General features: G+C 36.5%; 1 protein-coding gene across 1 annotated transcript in view; it reads left to right on the top strand.

Moving 5' to 3' along the window:
- The first annotated feature begins 323 nt into the window (after nucleotides 1-323).
- The window catches only part of Maco1 (macoilin 1), a 47400-nt gene continuing 30535 nt past the window's right edge, over nucleotides 324-17188 (top strand). The window contains exons 1-5 of the mRNA XM_015484781.2: nucleotides 324-489; nucleotides 2371-2497; nucleotides 7282-7405; nucleotides 9208-9386; nucleotides 11123-11624. Coding sequence (XP_015340267.2) covers nucleotides 9266-9386; nucleotides 11123-11624 — 623 coding nt within the window. The 5' untranslated portion in view covers nucleotides 324-489; nucleotides 2371-2497; nucleotides 7282-7405; nucleotides 9208-9265. The remainder of the gene's footprint in view (nucleotides 490-2370; nucleotides 2498-7281; nucleotides 7406-9207; nucleotides 9387-11122; nucleotides 11625-17188) is intronic.

The raw sequence follows: 17188 nt of genomic DNA, 5'->3' as shown, positions 1-17188 counted from the left end.
ACAGCTTGAAAGCTATAATTTTGAGAGTGTTGCAGTATTTTAAAGTCAGACACTTAGCACATTTTTAAAATAGTGTTGAGATTTAAATTTTTTTTTTTCCATCTTAAATGGGATTAAGCAATTTTGGTCATCATCTTATCTCAATAGTTATGAGTCTCAGAATGAACACTAGTGCTTTTTAAAATTTGGATAGGCCAATGGCAGCATCTCTATTTGTGCTTTATCTCTATTGCGCTCATGGTAAAAAAGTTATTTTGTTTGTGTCTTTTAAACCGAAACAGTGCATTTTCTGTTTCTAGTTCTTCACAAATGACCTTGAATTAATTCTTTATTTTTATATTTTGCAGTACATTTTTATACCTGAAATTCCTGGTAGTGTGGGCACTTGTCCTCCTTGCAGATTTTGTCCTGGAGTTCAGATTTGAATACCTGTGGCCATTCTGGCTTTTCATCAGAAGCGTCTATGATTCCTTCAGATACCAGGGACTGGTATGTTTACTAATATATGCTCTCCAACACTGAGGGATTTAATGACCCTTCTCAGAAAATCTTCAATATCTGATGGTGACCTATTTACAGTAGATTTTATAAGCAATGTTTAGGAGACTGCTGTACTGGAATGAGCTAATAGGGTCTATGGACTGAAAACTGGCCTCTTGGGCTATTTTATCTAACCCCAGGTATTCATATCTTTTCCTTCTAGCCATTCAAGTAGAAGGAAGAGATTGGATAGACACTTAAGTAAGGAGATAGTCCTGGAGGAAGCACTAAATTGTTCAGTTCTACACAGAAGTGCTTCTGAAATCCCTGGTAGTAATGGAATTGGAGTTAGAAAAGTGATTCTCAAATTTTTGACTCAAGACCCCTTTACACTCTTAAAAATTATTGAGTACTTCAAAGAGAAGTATTCATGTGGATCATATCTATCCATATTTTTAATATTATAAATTAAAACAAAAATTAAAATGCATATTAACTTACTGAAAATAACAGTAGTAAGCCCATTACATGTTAATATAAATTATGTTTTTTTAAATATTTATTTTTTTAGTTGTAGTTGGACACAATACCTTTATTTTATTTATTTATTTTTATGTGGTTCTGAGGATTGTACCCAGGGCCTTGCACAGCACTCTATTGCTGAGCCACAACCCCAGCCCACAAATTATGTTTTTAAACAAACAAACAAAAAAATTAAAAAATATATTAAAATATAGAAGAATGGCTTCATTTTTGCAAATCTCTGTAATGTCTGGCTTGATAGAAGACAGCTAGATTTTCATATATGTTTCTGAACTCAATCTATTGCAATACCAAATGTCATGTAACTTTTAGAAATTTCTACTATACACATGAGTGTGAAAAAGTCAGATTATATCTTAGTATTATTACAAAAGCAGTTTTCACTTCAAAACCATCTGGAAGGATCTGAGACCCTCCAGAAATCCCCAGACCGAATTTTTAGAACTACTGGGTTAGCAAGGGCACAGGCCAGGGCTTGTTCTTTGGGTTTGTGTGTTGGTTCCATTGTTGTTTCATAACCACACCTTAAATCCGTAAATCTCCAACCAGGCCTGGTGCTTTGGTCAGAGCAAATCCATGCTTTAAAAAGATGGTGTCAAGCTCATGTCCAGCTGGTAATAGATAGTGGTAACCAGAGGATGGTAACCAGAGGAAGGCTACATTATTAAGATTAGTAACATCAGCTTATGTCTTACTCATATTATGGTTCACCTGTGTTCCAACAAGCCTATCCTTTAAGAATAAGACTCTTGTTGGGTGTGGTGGTACATGCCTGTAATCCCTGAACTGCAAGTTCAAGGCCAGCTGCAGCAAGTTAGCAAAGCCCTAGGCAATTTAGTAAGACTTTGTCTAAAAATTAAAAAAATAAAAAGAGCTGAGGATGTAGCTCAGTGGTAAATTACCCCTGGGTTCAATCCGCAGTGCCCACCCTTCCCAAATAAAAAGGCTTTTAGCTGGGGTGTGGCTTGCTGGTGGAGTGCTTGCCCAGCATACCTAAGCCCTGCCTTCAGTCACCAGCACTGAAAACAGAAATGAGACTATCTAGGAGTGGTTTGTGAGGAGAGAGGCTTTTCTGGGTTAAAATTCTTATTCTTTCAGGTAACCCTCCCATAGCTCATTGTGGTCTAGCCTCAGTTTGTTCTGGTCTAGTTCTTCATGATTGAAAGACCATAAATGGCACTAACTCTTTAATGTTGAGTTAACCACTACTTTTTTATATGGATTTTAAATGTTTTAAAATGATCTGTTATTAATTTGCTCTGTTTTCATTAATTTTGTTCAATAAGCTTTTAAAAACCAGTGTTTGAAAATAACAAGTTCTAAGATGTGATTTCTTTTCTCCCGTAGGCCTTCTCAGTATTTTTTGTTTGTGTAGCATTCACATCCAATATAATATGTCTGCTCTTCATTCCCATACAATGGCTTTTTTTTGCTGCTAGCACATATGTATGGGTTCAGTACGTATGGCACACAGGTAAGTGTTAATGATTTCTTAGATGGATAGAAATTTTAGGTTCAAGTTTTTAAAATATGGTCATTTCTTTGAAAAAATTATTTACAATTGATTTTATGTGAATGTTTTAAAGTTGCCTTTTCTTAATAGATTATAATATACTTTTACAAAATTTGTTTTGTATTATTTCAATCAAAAGTCTAAGCCTTTATGATTTGATATCTCTATAATAGACATTTTAATCACCAACTCTTATTATGAAGATATCCTTTTTTTAAAAAAAGTTGAAGTGGTTTTTGTTTAAAAACAATTGAAGACAGCTGTGTGCCAAATTTTAAAAAAGGTTCCTAGAATAGGTGAACCCATAATTTGACAAAAGAATCCTCACAGTAGCCTTGGCACATGAGGGTTTTAACTCTGATTGAAAACCTACAGTGATAAAGAATTTAACTGTCATTCCTGGTACTCTATTACCCATTTTGGGGCTGCTGTGATAGGAAGTTCTTCTTCATAGTGAACCAAACTCATCCTCCTTTTATTTTTAACCCAACATGTCTCAGCTATTTGGAAGCTCACTGATTCTTAGAGGATCTGAAAGGGTTTTCACCAGAAAAATATATGGGTCTGTGAAAACCTTTGCCTTAACATTTCAAGGGGTCTATAGACCATCCCCTCAAGCCAAAACTAAACCTCTCCCACCTTAATGGGTGTAATCTCCCTTCCCAGTTAACATTTCTTTAGAGATCTGAAGTTCCTGTCATATCCTTTTTTAAGTCTTTTCTGTTGGCGAAAATGCCTGGTTTCATCAGTTTTTCCCTGTGTGGCATTTCAAGCACACGTCACTAACCTGATCTCTCCAGTTTTTATAGGTTCTGTGTATTATATTTCAGGTATGTTCTAACTAGAGTTGAGCTCACAGCTACCTGCTGCCTTCTTAGAGCTACACTGTTAGTTCAAACCAAGAAAGATGAGATATTTTGACAGCTCCAGCCCACTGTGTTAGCTGGAAAGTGGCATGCAGTGGGATTTGAGGATTGGTTCTCAGAGTCACACTTGTGTACAAAGTTACATGAAACTTAATTCTTAGGCTCAGCTGTAACCTGTAGGGTTTTGACCACTGAGAGAGTGCCAAATAATAAAAGCTCTCTGGAGCAGCATTCATACTCTTCCAAAAGCTCCTAAGAGGATGATGTGAGCCTGATTAGAAGACACAATTGAGCCCTGTTATTCAAAGTATCCACTATCCACTGTATGCTTGATTTTCTCCATCTTGAGCACTCTTTTGTATTTGACTTGATTTATAAGCTACCATGAGCTGTCTGTAGTCTGTTGTCCTCTAATTAGAGTGATTTTTCTTTGCACCAGTTTTTACTTATGTGTCCTTGGCCTGGACTTGGGTTTTGTTTTTTTTTTTTGAGAGCGAGAGAGAATTTTTTAGTTTTCGGCGGACACAACATCTTTGTTTGTGTGTGGTGCTGCACGCATGCCATGTGAGCACGCTACCGCTTGAGCCACATCCCCAGCCCGGACTTAGGTTTTTCTTAAAAAGCAGACTCAATACTATCTCTGTGAACCTAAACCAAGTTCTGGCCTTTACTTTTCTCGTCGACAAGATGAGGAGGTTAGGCATAATTGTGAGTGAGTTGCCATTTACACTAGCTCCTCTCTCTAGGTCTCAGTTTCATGTCTTGTCATATGGAGGTGGAATAATCTAGATAATGTAAAAGAGAGACCCTTCCAGTGCAAATATTTTGGGACTTTGAGGAACTATGGTGATTCTCTAAATTTCTTCAATAATATTTTAGTAAGGAAGAGGAAACTAAGCATATAACTTTTATCTAAATTTCTTCAATAATATTTTAGTAAGAGAGAGGAAACTAAGCATATAACTCTTAGTAGAACCTTTCAGGAACTGTAGTTGAGTGAGTGACCCACCAGATAGCAGGTAGTTACATCATGAAATGATACTTGGCTCTCTTCAGCCCTTGGCTCAGTTCATTAAAATGACTAAATTGTGAAATATGTTTTAAATTGGAATAATTAGTACTGAAAAAAACAAGCAAAATAAAATGAAAACTTGTAGTTTTATTGGGCCTGACAAATGAGTACAATTTGTATAACTTGGGGCTAATTTTTTCTCTAGTTCTTAAAATTTTAAATTCTTTCCTAAGAATGTTAGGAATATAGGGGCTGGGGATGTGGCTCAAGCGGTAGCGCGCTCGCCTGGCATGCGAGCGGCCCGGGTTCGATCCTCAGCACCACATACAAACAAAGATATTATGTCCGCCAAAAACTAAAAAATAAATTTTAAAAACTCTCTCTCTCTCTTAAAAAAATTAATATTAAAATTCTCTCTCAAAAAAAGAATGTTAGGAATATACAAATTATATATGGCCACAAAATAATGATAATACACTGTTGTAACCTTTTTCCTTGCTATTAAGAGAAAAAAAGGCCAAGATACAAAACTGAATTTATAATAGAATTATTACTCTTATTAAAAAATGCTTCCAATGTAGCTTTATTTACTGAGTAGATGTAGAAATATGAACATTTGTCTTTTTTCTGTAATCTGTTTATTATGTTTATAATAACTTAATACATTCATACAGGAAATAGGGAATATAAATTTTTGAAATGATTCTAAAAATTTATATTATAGGTTGCTATTTTTCTTTCTATATTCTGAAAGTACCTATTTTTGCTGTGTTAAGTCCATAAGAATGTTTGAAGTCAATAATCACCTTCACAGAGTTTCCCTTATTGATTTAACTTAGGGACCAGGCTTAAGAGGACTTTGGTTTTTCTTAAAAGCAGACTCAATACTATCTCTGTGAACCTGAACCAAATTTTGCTTAAGTTCTGGCCTTTACTTTTCTCCTCAACATGATGAGGAAGTTAGGCATAATGATCTTCCTAGTTTCAAGATCCTATGATTTTTTTTTTTTTTAATATTTATTTTTTAGTTTTCGGCGGACACAACATCTTTTTTTGTATGTGGTGCTGAGGATCGAACCCGGGCCGCACGCATGCCAGGCGAGCGCTCCGCTTGAGCCACATCCCTAGCCCCCTATGATTTTTTTCATCTCAAAAATCCATAGCAGAAAGCCTTTAGGTCCCTAATTTTCCCCCCTTATGCCTATGTAGTCCACATTTATAATTATCCCATTGTTAATCATGTCCTAATGTAAATGAATCTAGTCTGCAGGTTTTGAGTCCAAGTCATTTCCCAATATTTACATCTTGTTTATTCTGTTGCAGGTTGATTTTCCTCCCTTGGAAATTGTTTTTAATTACAAAATGAGTATGACCTGTGGTTAAGAAAAACACATTTTCAAATAGTACTTAAATGTCCAAAAAACGCTATATTGTTTTACTGTTACAGCTGATTCATACTTAAGAATTTTATTTTTTAAAACATTCTGGGTGGGGTTGTGGCTCAGCAGTAGAGCACTTGCCTAGCATTTGCGAGGCTCTGGGTTCAATCCTTAGCACCACATAAAAATAAATAAACAAAATAAAGGTATATGTCCAACTACAACTAAAAAATAAAAAAAAAATACTTTAAGAAAAAAAAAACTCATCATTCCATGAGAATACAGATCTTTTCCATTCTTCAGATAATCTGCAATCTATTTAAATATATAAATACATTTATCACAATTAAATAGCTGCCTATTGATAGACATTTAAATTAAAATAAAGTTTTTATTATTGCAAATAATACTATGATTAATATTCTTAAACATTTATCTCAGGGCTCTTATATTTCTGTAGGGTAGAGTCCTAGAAGTAGAATTTCTGGAATAAAAGTACAAGTTAAACTGGGTGCCGTGGCACATACCTGTAATTCCAGTGGCTCAGGAGGCTGAGATAAGAGGATTGGGGCTTCAAAGCCAGCCTCAGCAATGACAAGGTGCTAAGCAACTCAGTGAGACCCTGTCTCTAAATAAAATACAAAATATGGCTGGGGATGTGACTCAGTGGTTGAGTGCCCCTGAGTTTAATCCTAGGTACCCAAAAGAAAAAAAGTACAAGTTAAACCAAAGAAGTACAAGTTGCCACAATTTTGATTATTGTCAAGTACGAGGCTAAACCTTTCCTCACACCTTTCTTGTACATTTATTAGACTTTAAAATTTTTTCTCTAGTGGGTTAAAAAAAAAATGAATGTAATTATTTTTAATTTCGTATTTCCCTAAATTGTACTTTTTCATATTTTCTTCTAGTCATCTATGTTTTGTGACTTGTAAATTTTCCTCAGTTCCTTTTGTTTTGTTTTTGTTTTTTGGTGGGGTGGCGACAATGCTGAAGATTGAACCCAGTGGGCCTTGTACATACTAGGCACATTTTACGCTGTTCAATTACAGTTCCCTGACATCCACACACTCGTTTTTGTTTTGGGATGAGGTCTTACTGTGTTGCCCAGGCTGGCTGAGAACTTCTGGGTTCAAGTGATCCTTCCCCCTCAGTGTCCAGAGTGGCTGGGACTACAGATGTGGGCACCCCCCCCACCCCCACTGTCTTCAGTACCTTTTTTTAATTGATTTATAGGAGCTTGTTGTATGTTAGGACTATGAATATTTTGTTTTATGTATTTTCTGCCAGAATGATTGCCTTTTATTTTATCAGTGATTCTATGAAAATGTTTGTCATATAAGAGCTTTTAATTTGCATCAGATTGCTTTTTAGTTTAGTGGAAAGTCTCAATGAAAGTTATTGTAGTTGAATCAGTGTCCCAAATAACCCATCTGTTGTGTTAGTTAATGTTTCATTGATGCTTGTTTCTCTGCTGCTTTCCCACAGAAAGGGGAGTGTGTTTGCCTACAGTGTCCCTCTGGATACTCTTTGTTTATATTGAAGCAGCAATTAGATTTAAAGATCTCAAAAATTTTCACGTAGACCTTTGTCGTCCATTTGCTGCTCACTGGTAAGTATTATCTATACTCAATCTATAATTCACTTCTTAGTGGAATGGTAAGTTTAGCTGTGAATTTTTTCTTATTGTGAGCCCAGGAGCAGAACAGCACTGGTGGTAAATAGCGTGGACCCTCTTTTCAGGCAGATGAGTGCTGGAATCCCAGTTCCTGTTCCAACAGCTCTAAGCTTCAACTTTCTTACCTGTGTCTCCTGGGGTCACAGGAAAGAGTAAATGAGGTGATACATGCAAACTATTTAACTTAATGCCAAGTACATTGAAGTCTGATAAATGTTAACTATTTTTATTATAATCTGATATGATTCCAAAAAGTCTTCATGAGAAATACACGGCTATTTTATGAAGCTTAAAAGAACTTAGAATTTCCTTATTTATAGAGTAAGAGAATATTACTAATAATTCTTCAAGGAATATTATTTCTTCTTACGAAATATAAATGAATATCAAGTCATTTTTCATTTAGGCTTGATCAGAAACTTCTTTTTTTTTTAATATTTGTTCAATTATACATGGACACAACATCTTTATTTTGTTTACTTATTTTCATGTAGTGCTGAAGATCGAACACAGTACCTCACATGTGTGAGGCAAGTGCTCTGCCACTGAGCCATAACCCCAGCCCCAGAGACTTCTTATTTCCAGAAACTTTTTTTGCATTTATTATGATTTTTGTTTGCATTTATTATGGAAATCACCACTAAATGTATGTTTCTCTTAAACACACCATTTTTTATTTGCTAATATTTATGGAAAACCTAAAATAAACAGGAATCAACTAAAAAAATAAATAATTGTTTCCAATATTTTTAGTCTTCTCACTAACAAGTGAATTAAATAACCTGGTCATTAAAACTTGTCACTTTAAATTTGTAGTGAGACCACATTTAGACTAATTACAAATTGGTAAGGTTTAATGTTAATGAAGCTTAATGTATGTTCCACAATATTTGAAGAGTTTTTGAAACAGTATTAGGCAGGTGATGAGCTGAATTAAATATTTCAACTTTCTATTCCAGAAATTAAAGTTGTTGGTACGCTTGGTTTAATTTGGTGGCACAACCCAAATGTTAGCTCTCATATTAGATACTTATTTAAATTATTCTGGAATTTATGTGTGACAGTGTTTGTGGACTAATTTTCCAGGAATATATGGTGTCATTACCCCTGAGACAGCAAGACTGTGTCAAAGTAGTTACCTAAATTTGACCCTGCTTTCTAGTATTAAAACCCAAATGACGTCTTTTTGAATTTTTATCTATTTATTTATATGTGGTGCTGAGATTTGAACCCAGTGCCTCACACATGCTAGGCAAGCATTCTGCCACTGAGACATAACTCCAGCCCCTTGAATTTTTAATACATAGAATGTTTACTTGTGGCCACCCATAAATTCTCTACCCTTTCAATTTTTAAAAGCATACAGATGTCTCAGTTTCAATGCATAAGGCAGGTCAGTGTTTCTTCAAGGCATTAGCTTGGCATCTGAGAGTCAGCTGTGGTGGTGACTCCTTGAGTAGTTCACCAGAGTCTGATGGGAAGGGTTTTCTTTTGGTCTAGGAGTTCTGTTGATCCTTTGGGGGCTTGTTTTCCGTGCAGCTACTTCAGATTTCCACAGACATTTAATAAATGTAGACATGACAATTGTGTGTTTATTGAATACTTCTTCAACTACCATCATCAACTAAAATTTATTTTTTGATTCTAGGAATTTATTTTCTCATTTAAATCATGAATAGCCACATGTGCTTGATGCATGTGTTGTTTATTTTAAAGTTTGTTTATCTGTTTTCTAGTATTGGGTACCCTGTGGTGACTCTGGGCTTTGGCTTCAAAAGTTATGTGAGCTACAAAATGCGGTTAAGGAAGCAGAAGGAAGTACAAAAGGAGAACGAATTTTACATGCAGCTTCTTCAGCAGGCCCTCCCTCCAGAGCAGCAGATGCTACAGAAGCAAGAAAAAGAGGCAGAGGAAGGTAGGTCTTTACCCTAAAGCTGTTGACTAAAAGGCTAGTTGTGGTTTTTGACTCTCAGTAGAATTATCTTTTAAGGAAAAATAGCTAGAATTTTAGATTTTTCTACTTTCTGGTGTTCCTTCTCAGGGCCATTGTTTGATTGTAAAATAAGGAGTGTAGATGACTTTTTTTTTTTAGTTTTAGGTGGACACTATCTTTATTTTATGTGGTTCAGAGGATCGAACCCAGTGCCTCATGCATACTAGGTGAGCACTCTACCACTGAGGCACAACCCCAGCCCTTGATGAAATTTTTTATCTATTCTCTGAAGGCCATCAGCTTATAATTATAACTATGCTTATTTCATAATTTTTATTTTTAGTTTCTTATTTTATGTCATAAATTTTTTTAAACACTTATTCTCGGAAACAAAATACTTAACTGTAAATTTGTAATTAAAACAAGCCAAGAGGGTTGGGGTTGTAGCTCAGTGGTAGAGCGCTCGCCTCTCACATGCGAGGCCCTGGGTTCGATCCTCAGCACCACGTAAAAAAAATAAATAAGTGAAATAAAGGTATTATGTCCAAAAAAAAAAAAAAAAACAAGCCAAGAACCAAAGTATAAGCAAGATAGAGATGTGGACATAGGAAATTGAGTTTTATATGTCAGAAGTCTTCAGTGTAGAGCCAAGACTGATAGGTTCTATTCTTGAGTTTCTTGCAATGTAATGTGGATTTATTATTATTATTATTTTTTGTTTTCCTTTTTTTTTTTCCTTTTGTACTGGGGATTGAACTCTGGGTATTGAGCCACATCCCCAGCCCTATTTTTTAATTTTATTTTATTTAGAGACAGGGTCTCACTGAGTTGCTTTGCACTTGGTTTTGCTGAGGCTGGCTTTGAACTCACAATCCTCCTGAGCCACTGGGATTACAAGCATGTGCCACCACGCCCAGGATAATGTGGATTTTAAATTGGACCATATCTAATGGAACTTGTCTTGTGGGCATTTAACCAACAGAGATAGATGAATTCACAGTAATACTAGTTTTCTCAGTTTAGGAGTTGGAAGTTTGAGGTCATGTTTTTTGTTAATTAATATATGTCAAAATCTTTTTCTTTGTGGTACAGAAATCTCTTATATAGACCTTCAACAACTTGGAATGTATAGAGCTGATACAGAGTATTCTTTACTAGTGATCTAATAAATAATACAGACTATTACCTCAGCACTGGACTTAAGAAAAAGGATATATGTTCTGCATCTTAAAATCATACATCTTCTTTTATTTTATTTAATTTCTGTGTTTCTGTAAACATGTCTGTGAAGTTGCTAGAAATTTATTCAATAGGCATCTTTTAAATAGGGCCTCTTAGGAGAAAATCTGCCTTTATTTTCTTAACCCCATGACAGACAAGTTTGATTTGACTGATATATGAAGTATGACTTGAATATAAAATTTCTTATCCTACTTTAAGGCCCAACCATAAATGACTTCATATGTGATGGTGTTTGATAAATGATGATGATTTTCAAATTTTGCAACTTCTCCAATGTGTTTAGATTGGCTTCTTGAATTCAACACAGTGTGCTGTGACTCTTGCATATTTATATGGTGAATGAGTTTGCATATTTATATGGTAAATTTCTAACCATAACTAATACAATTTGTTGAATCAGTACAGTATATGTTTTTAAAAAACTAAATATTCCGGTATGGTTTTTTTTTTCTGTTGGTTTGTTTTTGGTATTGTAGCAGCCAAAGGATTACCTGATATGGATTCCTCGATCCTTATACACCACAATGGAGGCATCCCCGCCAACAAAAAACTGTCCACAACTTTGCCGGAGATAGAATATCGAGAAAAAGGGAAAGAAAAGGACAAGGATGCCAAAAAACACAACCTTGGAATAAATAACAACAATATACTACAACCCGTAGACTCTAAAATACAAGAAATTGAGTATATGGAAAACCATATCAATAGTAAAAGATTAAATAATGATCTTGTGGGAAGTACAGAAAATCTCTTGAAAGAGGACTCATGCACTGCTTCCTCCAAAAATTACAAAAATGCCAGTGGAGTTGTGAACTCCTCACCTCGAAGTCACAGCGCCACAAATGGGAGCATTCCTTCCTCATCTAGTAAAAACGAAAAGAAGCAAAAGTGCACTAGCAAGAGCCCAAGTTCACACAAGGACTTAATGGAAAACTGTATTCCTAATAACCAGCTAAGCAAACCAGATGCACTGGTAAGGTAAGTGTGTGTGCTGTGTCCCTGCCATCACTTTCCAATGAACTTGATATATTCTTGAAAAACAGTCTCCCCTATGGGCCTGTAGGAACTATTGGTGATCAGATATTGTGAATAGGTGAATGGTGATATTTGGTGTTTGTTTTGCATAGGTTTGTTAACCACCTGATGCCATTGTCTTGCAGCATTGACTTAACTTTTTCATGTGCTCTAAAAAAGCGATGATGGTGATTACTTCCATACTTGACAAATTTACATGTAACCATTCTCATAGGTATCAAAATAATCCATGTCCTTTTATGTTTGTATATCCAAAGTTGTTTTGGCAAAAACAAGAGTTTTTGCCCTGTTCATGCAAATTTCTTTATTTGTCAAACAGATATAGATAGTAGGGGTGGGGTCAGAAAGTTCTTTACCACCTTGGGCTTGATTTATTTATTTTGTTTGTTTTTCTGCACATAGAATGTGAATTATTCCTAGATAACTCTGGTAAAATTAGGTTTGAAAAGTAATCTCTTTGTAAAATGTCCATAGACAAATACAAGTTTAGATGGGGATTTTAATCAGAAGTGTTTGTTTTCTCATCTTTAATTAGAAGAATACCATTGTTATATGACCCCGCCTGGTTCAGACTGTTAGGCAAACACAAATATGTTGCTTTTACCTAAAATCTTTATCTGGAAACTGATATCTGAACTGGAGCTTTTCTTGTTATTGCTAACTCAAGCAGGCAATTATAACTCTACTCATCCATAAATTATATTTCACTTCCGGTGGCTTACTTAAAGGCCAAGTATAATTTATTGTAGGAGGGAGGGTTTCTAGTATTTTAAATTTTGTTAACCAGATTATTAATTTGTTTTAATTTTCTGATTGGCAACTGGATTAAGGGAAATATATTTAGTTTCTACTGGTATAGGCTCTAGAAGTTTCATAGTTCCATGCTACTTTTGCAAGCCCACATGGCTGATGCTGGGTTGGGCATCCTCACAAGTTTATATGAGGTTCTGCCCCCCATCATGCCCTACAGAGAAAATGCTAAGCAGAGAACCCTCTCCTCTCCATGGGAGAAAGACCTGTTAGTGGACCTTCTATTTCAAAAGGAATTTCCTACAAATCTACTAGATGCTATAGATAAAAATCTGTCACAAGCTTTTTTTAAAATATATGTATTTTTAGTTGTAGAGGGACACAATGTCTTTTACTTTTATGTATTTATTTTTATGTGGTGCTAAGGATCCAACCCAGGGCCTCACACATGTGAGGCAAGCGCTCTACCACTGTGCCACAACCCCAGCCCTGCCACAAGCTATTTAAACATCCCTTTCTTCTATATGATTTTAATAATAGTAGTCAAGCCAAAGAGTTTTCCTCTGTTGGTTTTTGCTGAGAGTGGTTAAAACTCAGTCTTGTGGGGTGCGGTGGCACACACCTGTAGTCCCATTAGCTTGGGAGCCTGAGACAGGAGGATCACAAGTTCAAAGCCAGCCTCAGCAAAGGCGAGGTGCTTGAGACGCATAGGGCTGGGATGTGGCTCAGTAGTTGAGTGCCCCTGAGTTCAATCCCTGGTACCAAAACCAAAACAAAAACAAACAAAAAAAACCTCAAGCCTTGTGATACTTGGATCCTGGTGGTGAGGTTAATGGTTTTGCTATCTCATATATCTTTAGTAGAGAATATTGAGGGCCCAAATGGCTAATTGGCCAGTAAACTAGAAAGGATGCTGTGTTTTTTGTGCCCCCCTGTCTGCTCCTGGGAGGTATGCTTCCTCCTGTGGTCACCATTGTGTACTATGCCTTGACCTACAGGGCCCCAGGGCATTAATCTGTTTTAGAGAACTACTTGCTATCAAATAAATATAAAATGTTACATTTAAGTAGTTTTGTAAGCTTCCATGGGATTATTTTCAACTTGCTATTTATTTTTTTTTGGGGGGGGGGGTACTGGGGAATTGAACCCGTGGGCACTGAGCTACTTCCCTAGCTCTTTTTATTATTTTTATTTTGAGAGAGGGTCTTGCTAAATTACCAAGTCTGGCCTTGAACTTGTGATCCTCCTGCCTCAGCTCCTAAATCGCTGGGGACGACAGATGGGTGCCACCACACCTGGCTTATTTTCAACTTTTAATGCAGTATAAAAATAAAGAGATAACCTAAATATCCAATAGTGCAAAGTATTTAAATAAATATGGCCCATTCACTTGGTGGACTTTTAATACATTACAAATTTTTTGAGCCTTATTAAAGAATATATGAGAATATACATGGTATGTTTCATAACAAAGGAAAAAACATTTTAATTAAAAATAATTTTTTTCTTATATACACAGAAAAAGAATTGGAAAGGAAAAGAACCAAAGTGTTACAAGTTATTGCCCATGACAATACTGGACATTTATTTTTTATTCTTACTTTCCCACGTTTTAAAATTTTTCCATGAGGAACAACAGTGAAAGAGTTTGAAGGAAAGGTACTTATCAGCATATTATGCAGCTGGCCTGGAGAGGCCTTATCTCACTTCCTTCCATACTTGCCTGTCTCCTCCAGTTTGACTTCATATGTTTTCAAGAATGGTAATTAGACTGATGGATCTAAATCTGCCATGTTTGAGTTGCTAGCTAGGGGGTGTTTGTTATCTTCAGATGGAGAAGGCTAGACTCAGTGGTCTCTAGGGCTCCTTCTGCCACGAACACACCTGGGCCGACACTGAATACACATGCCCTTTGCTTCTGCAGGCACACCAGGGGCTATAACTTCCACAGAGATGCTTTCTGTCCTCTTTCAAATGTTTAAGAAAAATTTTGAAAACTAATATTTATTATTTTAATCATTAACTCTACTATAATAATAAATTAATTGCAACACATTCTATACCCGTTTGTCTTAACACCAGGTTAAGAGCTGCTATTTTTGAGGGACCAATTCAGTGACTTTGAGTAGAAAATTAATTGCTAGTCCACCTGTTTTTCTCTTTTTTACCTCCCTCTCGCCCTCTTTCCCTATTTCATCTTTCTCCATCCCTTCCACCCTTCCTCCTTCCCTTTCCCTCTTTTTTTTCTCTCCCTCCTTTCTTTCTTTCTCTCCTTCCTTCTCTTTTTTTCTTCCTTCCCTCCCTCCCTTCCCTGCCCTTTCTTTCTAACAGGGTCTTGTTAAGTCGCCCAGGCTGGCCTCAAACTTGAAATCCTCCTACCTCAACTTCCCAAGGCTGGGATTTACAGGTGTGAGCCACCATGCCTGGCCCCTGGTTCACCACTTCCAAGGAGAATTTTTTGTGGATTGTTGTGTCTGTCCAAATAAGATGCGATGGCATTCACTGTAAGAGGCCTGCAGTCCTGCGGGTCTTTTCTCAGACTCTCCAGGCTTCAAGGATGTTCCTTAGGATGCTGTATACCACAGGTTGGCAGACACAGTAGCACCCAAGCCAAATCTGGCCCACTGCCTGTTTTTGTAAATATAAATCTTGTTGGAACACAGCCATGCAGATTCATTTACTTAATGCCAGTGGTTGCTTTCATGCTACAGTGGCAGAGTTGAGTAGCTGTGAAAGAGACTGTATGACCTGCAAAGCCAAAAATACTTTCTGGCACTGTACAGAAAAAGTTATATGACCTCCATTGTACAGTAGTTATTTGTTTGGAGGATCTTTCCCCTTTATTAGACTGTGAGCTCTAGAGGACAGAACCAAGGCCTCTTTTGTTTTTTTATTTCTCTGTAAATATAAAGTTCTTAATAATCTACTCAGAATGCTGAGGCAGGAGGATTGCAAGTTCGAGGCCAGCCTGGGCAACTTAGTGAGACCCTGTCTCAAAATAAAACAGGGCCAGGAATGTAACTCAGTTCCTCCTTGCCCCTGGGTCCAATCCCTAGTACAGTATGCAAAACAAAACAAAATTAATGTTCTTAGTGAATATTTGTTGAATAAATGAATAACATGAGGGCAAGGAACTGAGCCAAGGCAGAAGGCTTTAGTCTACAAAGAAGCAGAAATCCCAGCAGCTTGGGAGGCTGAGATAGGAGAATCGTGAGTTCAAAGCCAGCCTCAGCAACCATGAGGCACTAAGCAACTAAGTGAGACCCTATCTCTAAAAAAAAACAGGGCAGGGGCTGTGGTTCAGTGGTCAAGTACCCCAGAGTTCAATTTCAATCCCGGGTAACCACCTGCCCCCCTCAAAAAAAAAAAAAAAGAGAAGCAGATTGCTAAAGGAAAGGAATAAGAGAGAATGTGGGGAGCTTGGGAATAATAAGTGTTACCTATATTCTGCCCTGGAAAACTCTGAGAACTTACCGAAGCCTGTCCAAAGTCCTCTTTTGGTTGGGGAAATACATACCTTACGAAATGACTCTTTTTCCTAGTTTAATTAATGAATTCTTTACCCAAGGTATTTAAAAACAGACTTTTAATTTTATCGGAAAAATTCTAGCCAAAAGTAGACAAAGTAATGAAAATCAGTCATTTTAACTAAGTGCAATGTTTGAAAGAATATTGTAAATTAGAATAAGATTTTAAAATTTTCCAGTGGTCAATTAAAATATATTTCAAGTCTCCTCAATACTGTAAACTTTTTTTTTTTTAAATAAGCACTCTACTGACTAAACTATATTCTCAGCCCTGATCTGTAATTTTTTTTTTAAAATTTTTTATTTACGTTTTAGTTTTCGGCAGACACAACATCTTTGTATGTGGTGCCGAGGATCGAACCCGGGCCGCACCCATGCCAGGCGAGCACGCTACCGCTTGAGCCACATCCCCAGCCCCTGCAAAAAAATTTTTTAAAGTTATGTTTTGTTTTTTAATTCTGGGGATCAAACCCAGAGCATTCTGTCACTGAGCTATATCCCCAGTGCCCCCTCTCCCTTTTTTTTTTTTTTTTTTAGTACTTTTTTTTCTTTTTCCTGTGCTGGGGCTAAAAATCCAGAGCCTAGCACATGTTAGGCAAGGGCTCAACCACTGCACTACACTGCCCTTCCCCCTTATCTTTTATTTTGAGACAAGGTGTCACTAAGTTGCTGAGGCTGGCGTCAAACTTAAAATTGTACTACCTCCACTTTCTGAGTAGCTGGGATTACAGGTGTGTACCACAAGGCCCAGCTGTGAAAAAAGTTCCTAATAAAATGGGGGGGGGGGAAATAGTCNGAAAAAAGTTCCTAATAAAAGGGGGGGGGGGGGAATAGTCCCACCACTATAACACAAATCACTGTTAAAATTGTGTTGTATTTAAAAAATATCTATATATGTATATATATATATATATTATTTTAAAAAAATATTTATTTTGGTTGTAGTTGGATATAGTAACTTCATTTTATTTTTTAATTTTTATGTGGTGCTGAGGATCGAACCCAGTGCCTCGCTGTGCCAGGCAAGCGCCCCACCACTGAGCCACAACCCAACCCAATATATATAAAATATATGTATTTTAGTTGTAGCTGGACACAATACCTTTATTTTATTTTTATGTGGTGCTAAGGATCAAAGCCAGTGCCTCACACGTGCTAGGCAAGTGCTCTGCCACTGAGCCACAGCCTCAGCCCTTGTTGTATTGTGTTTTTTTTATCAGCTAATTCTGC

This window comes from Marmota marmota, unplaced genomic scaffold (genome assembly GCF_001458135.2).
Source record: "Marmota marmota marmota unplaced genomic scaffold, marMar, whole genome shotgun sequence".
NCBI lineage: Eukaryota > Metazoa > Chordata > Mammalia > Rodentia > Sciuridae > Marmota > Marmota marmota.
Note: the sequence above shows the minus strand (reverse complement) of the source record. Positions and strands in the feature narration are given on the sequence as shown.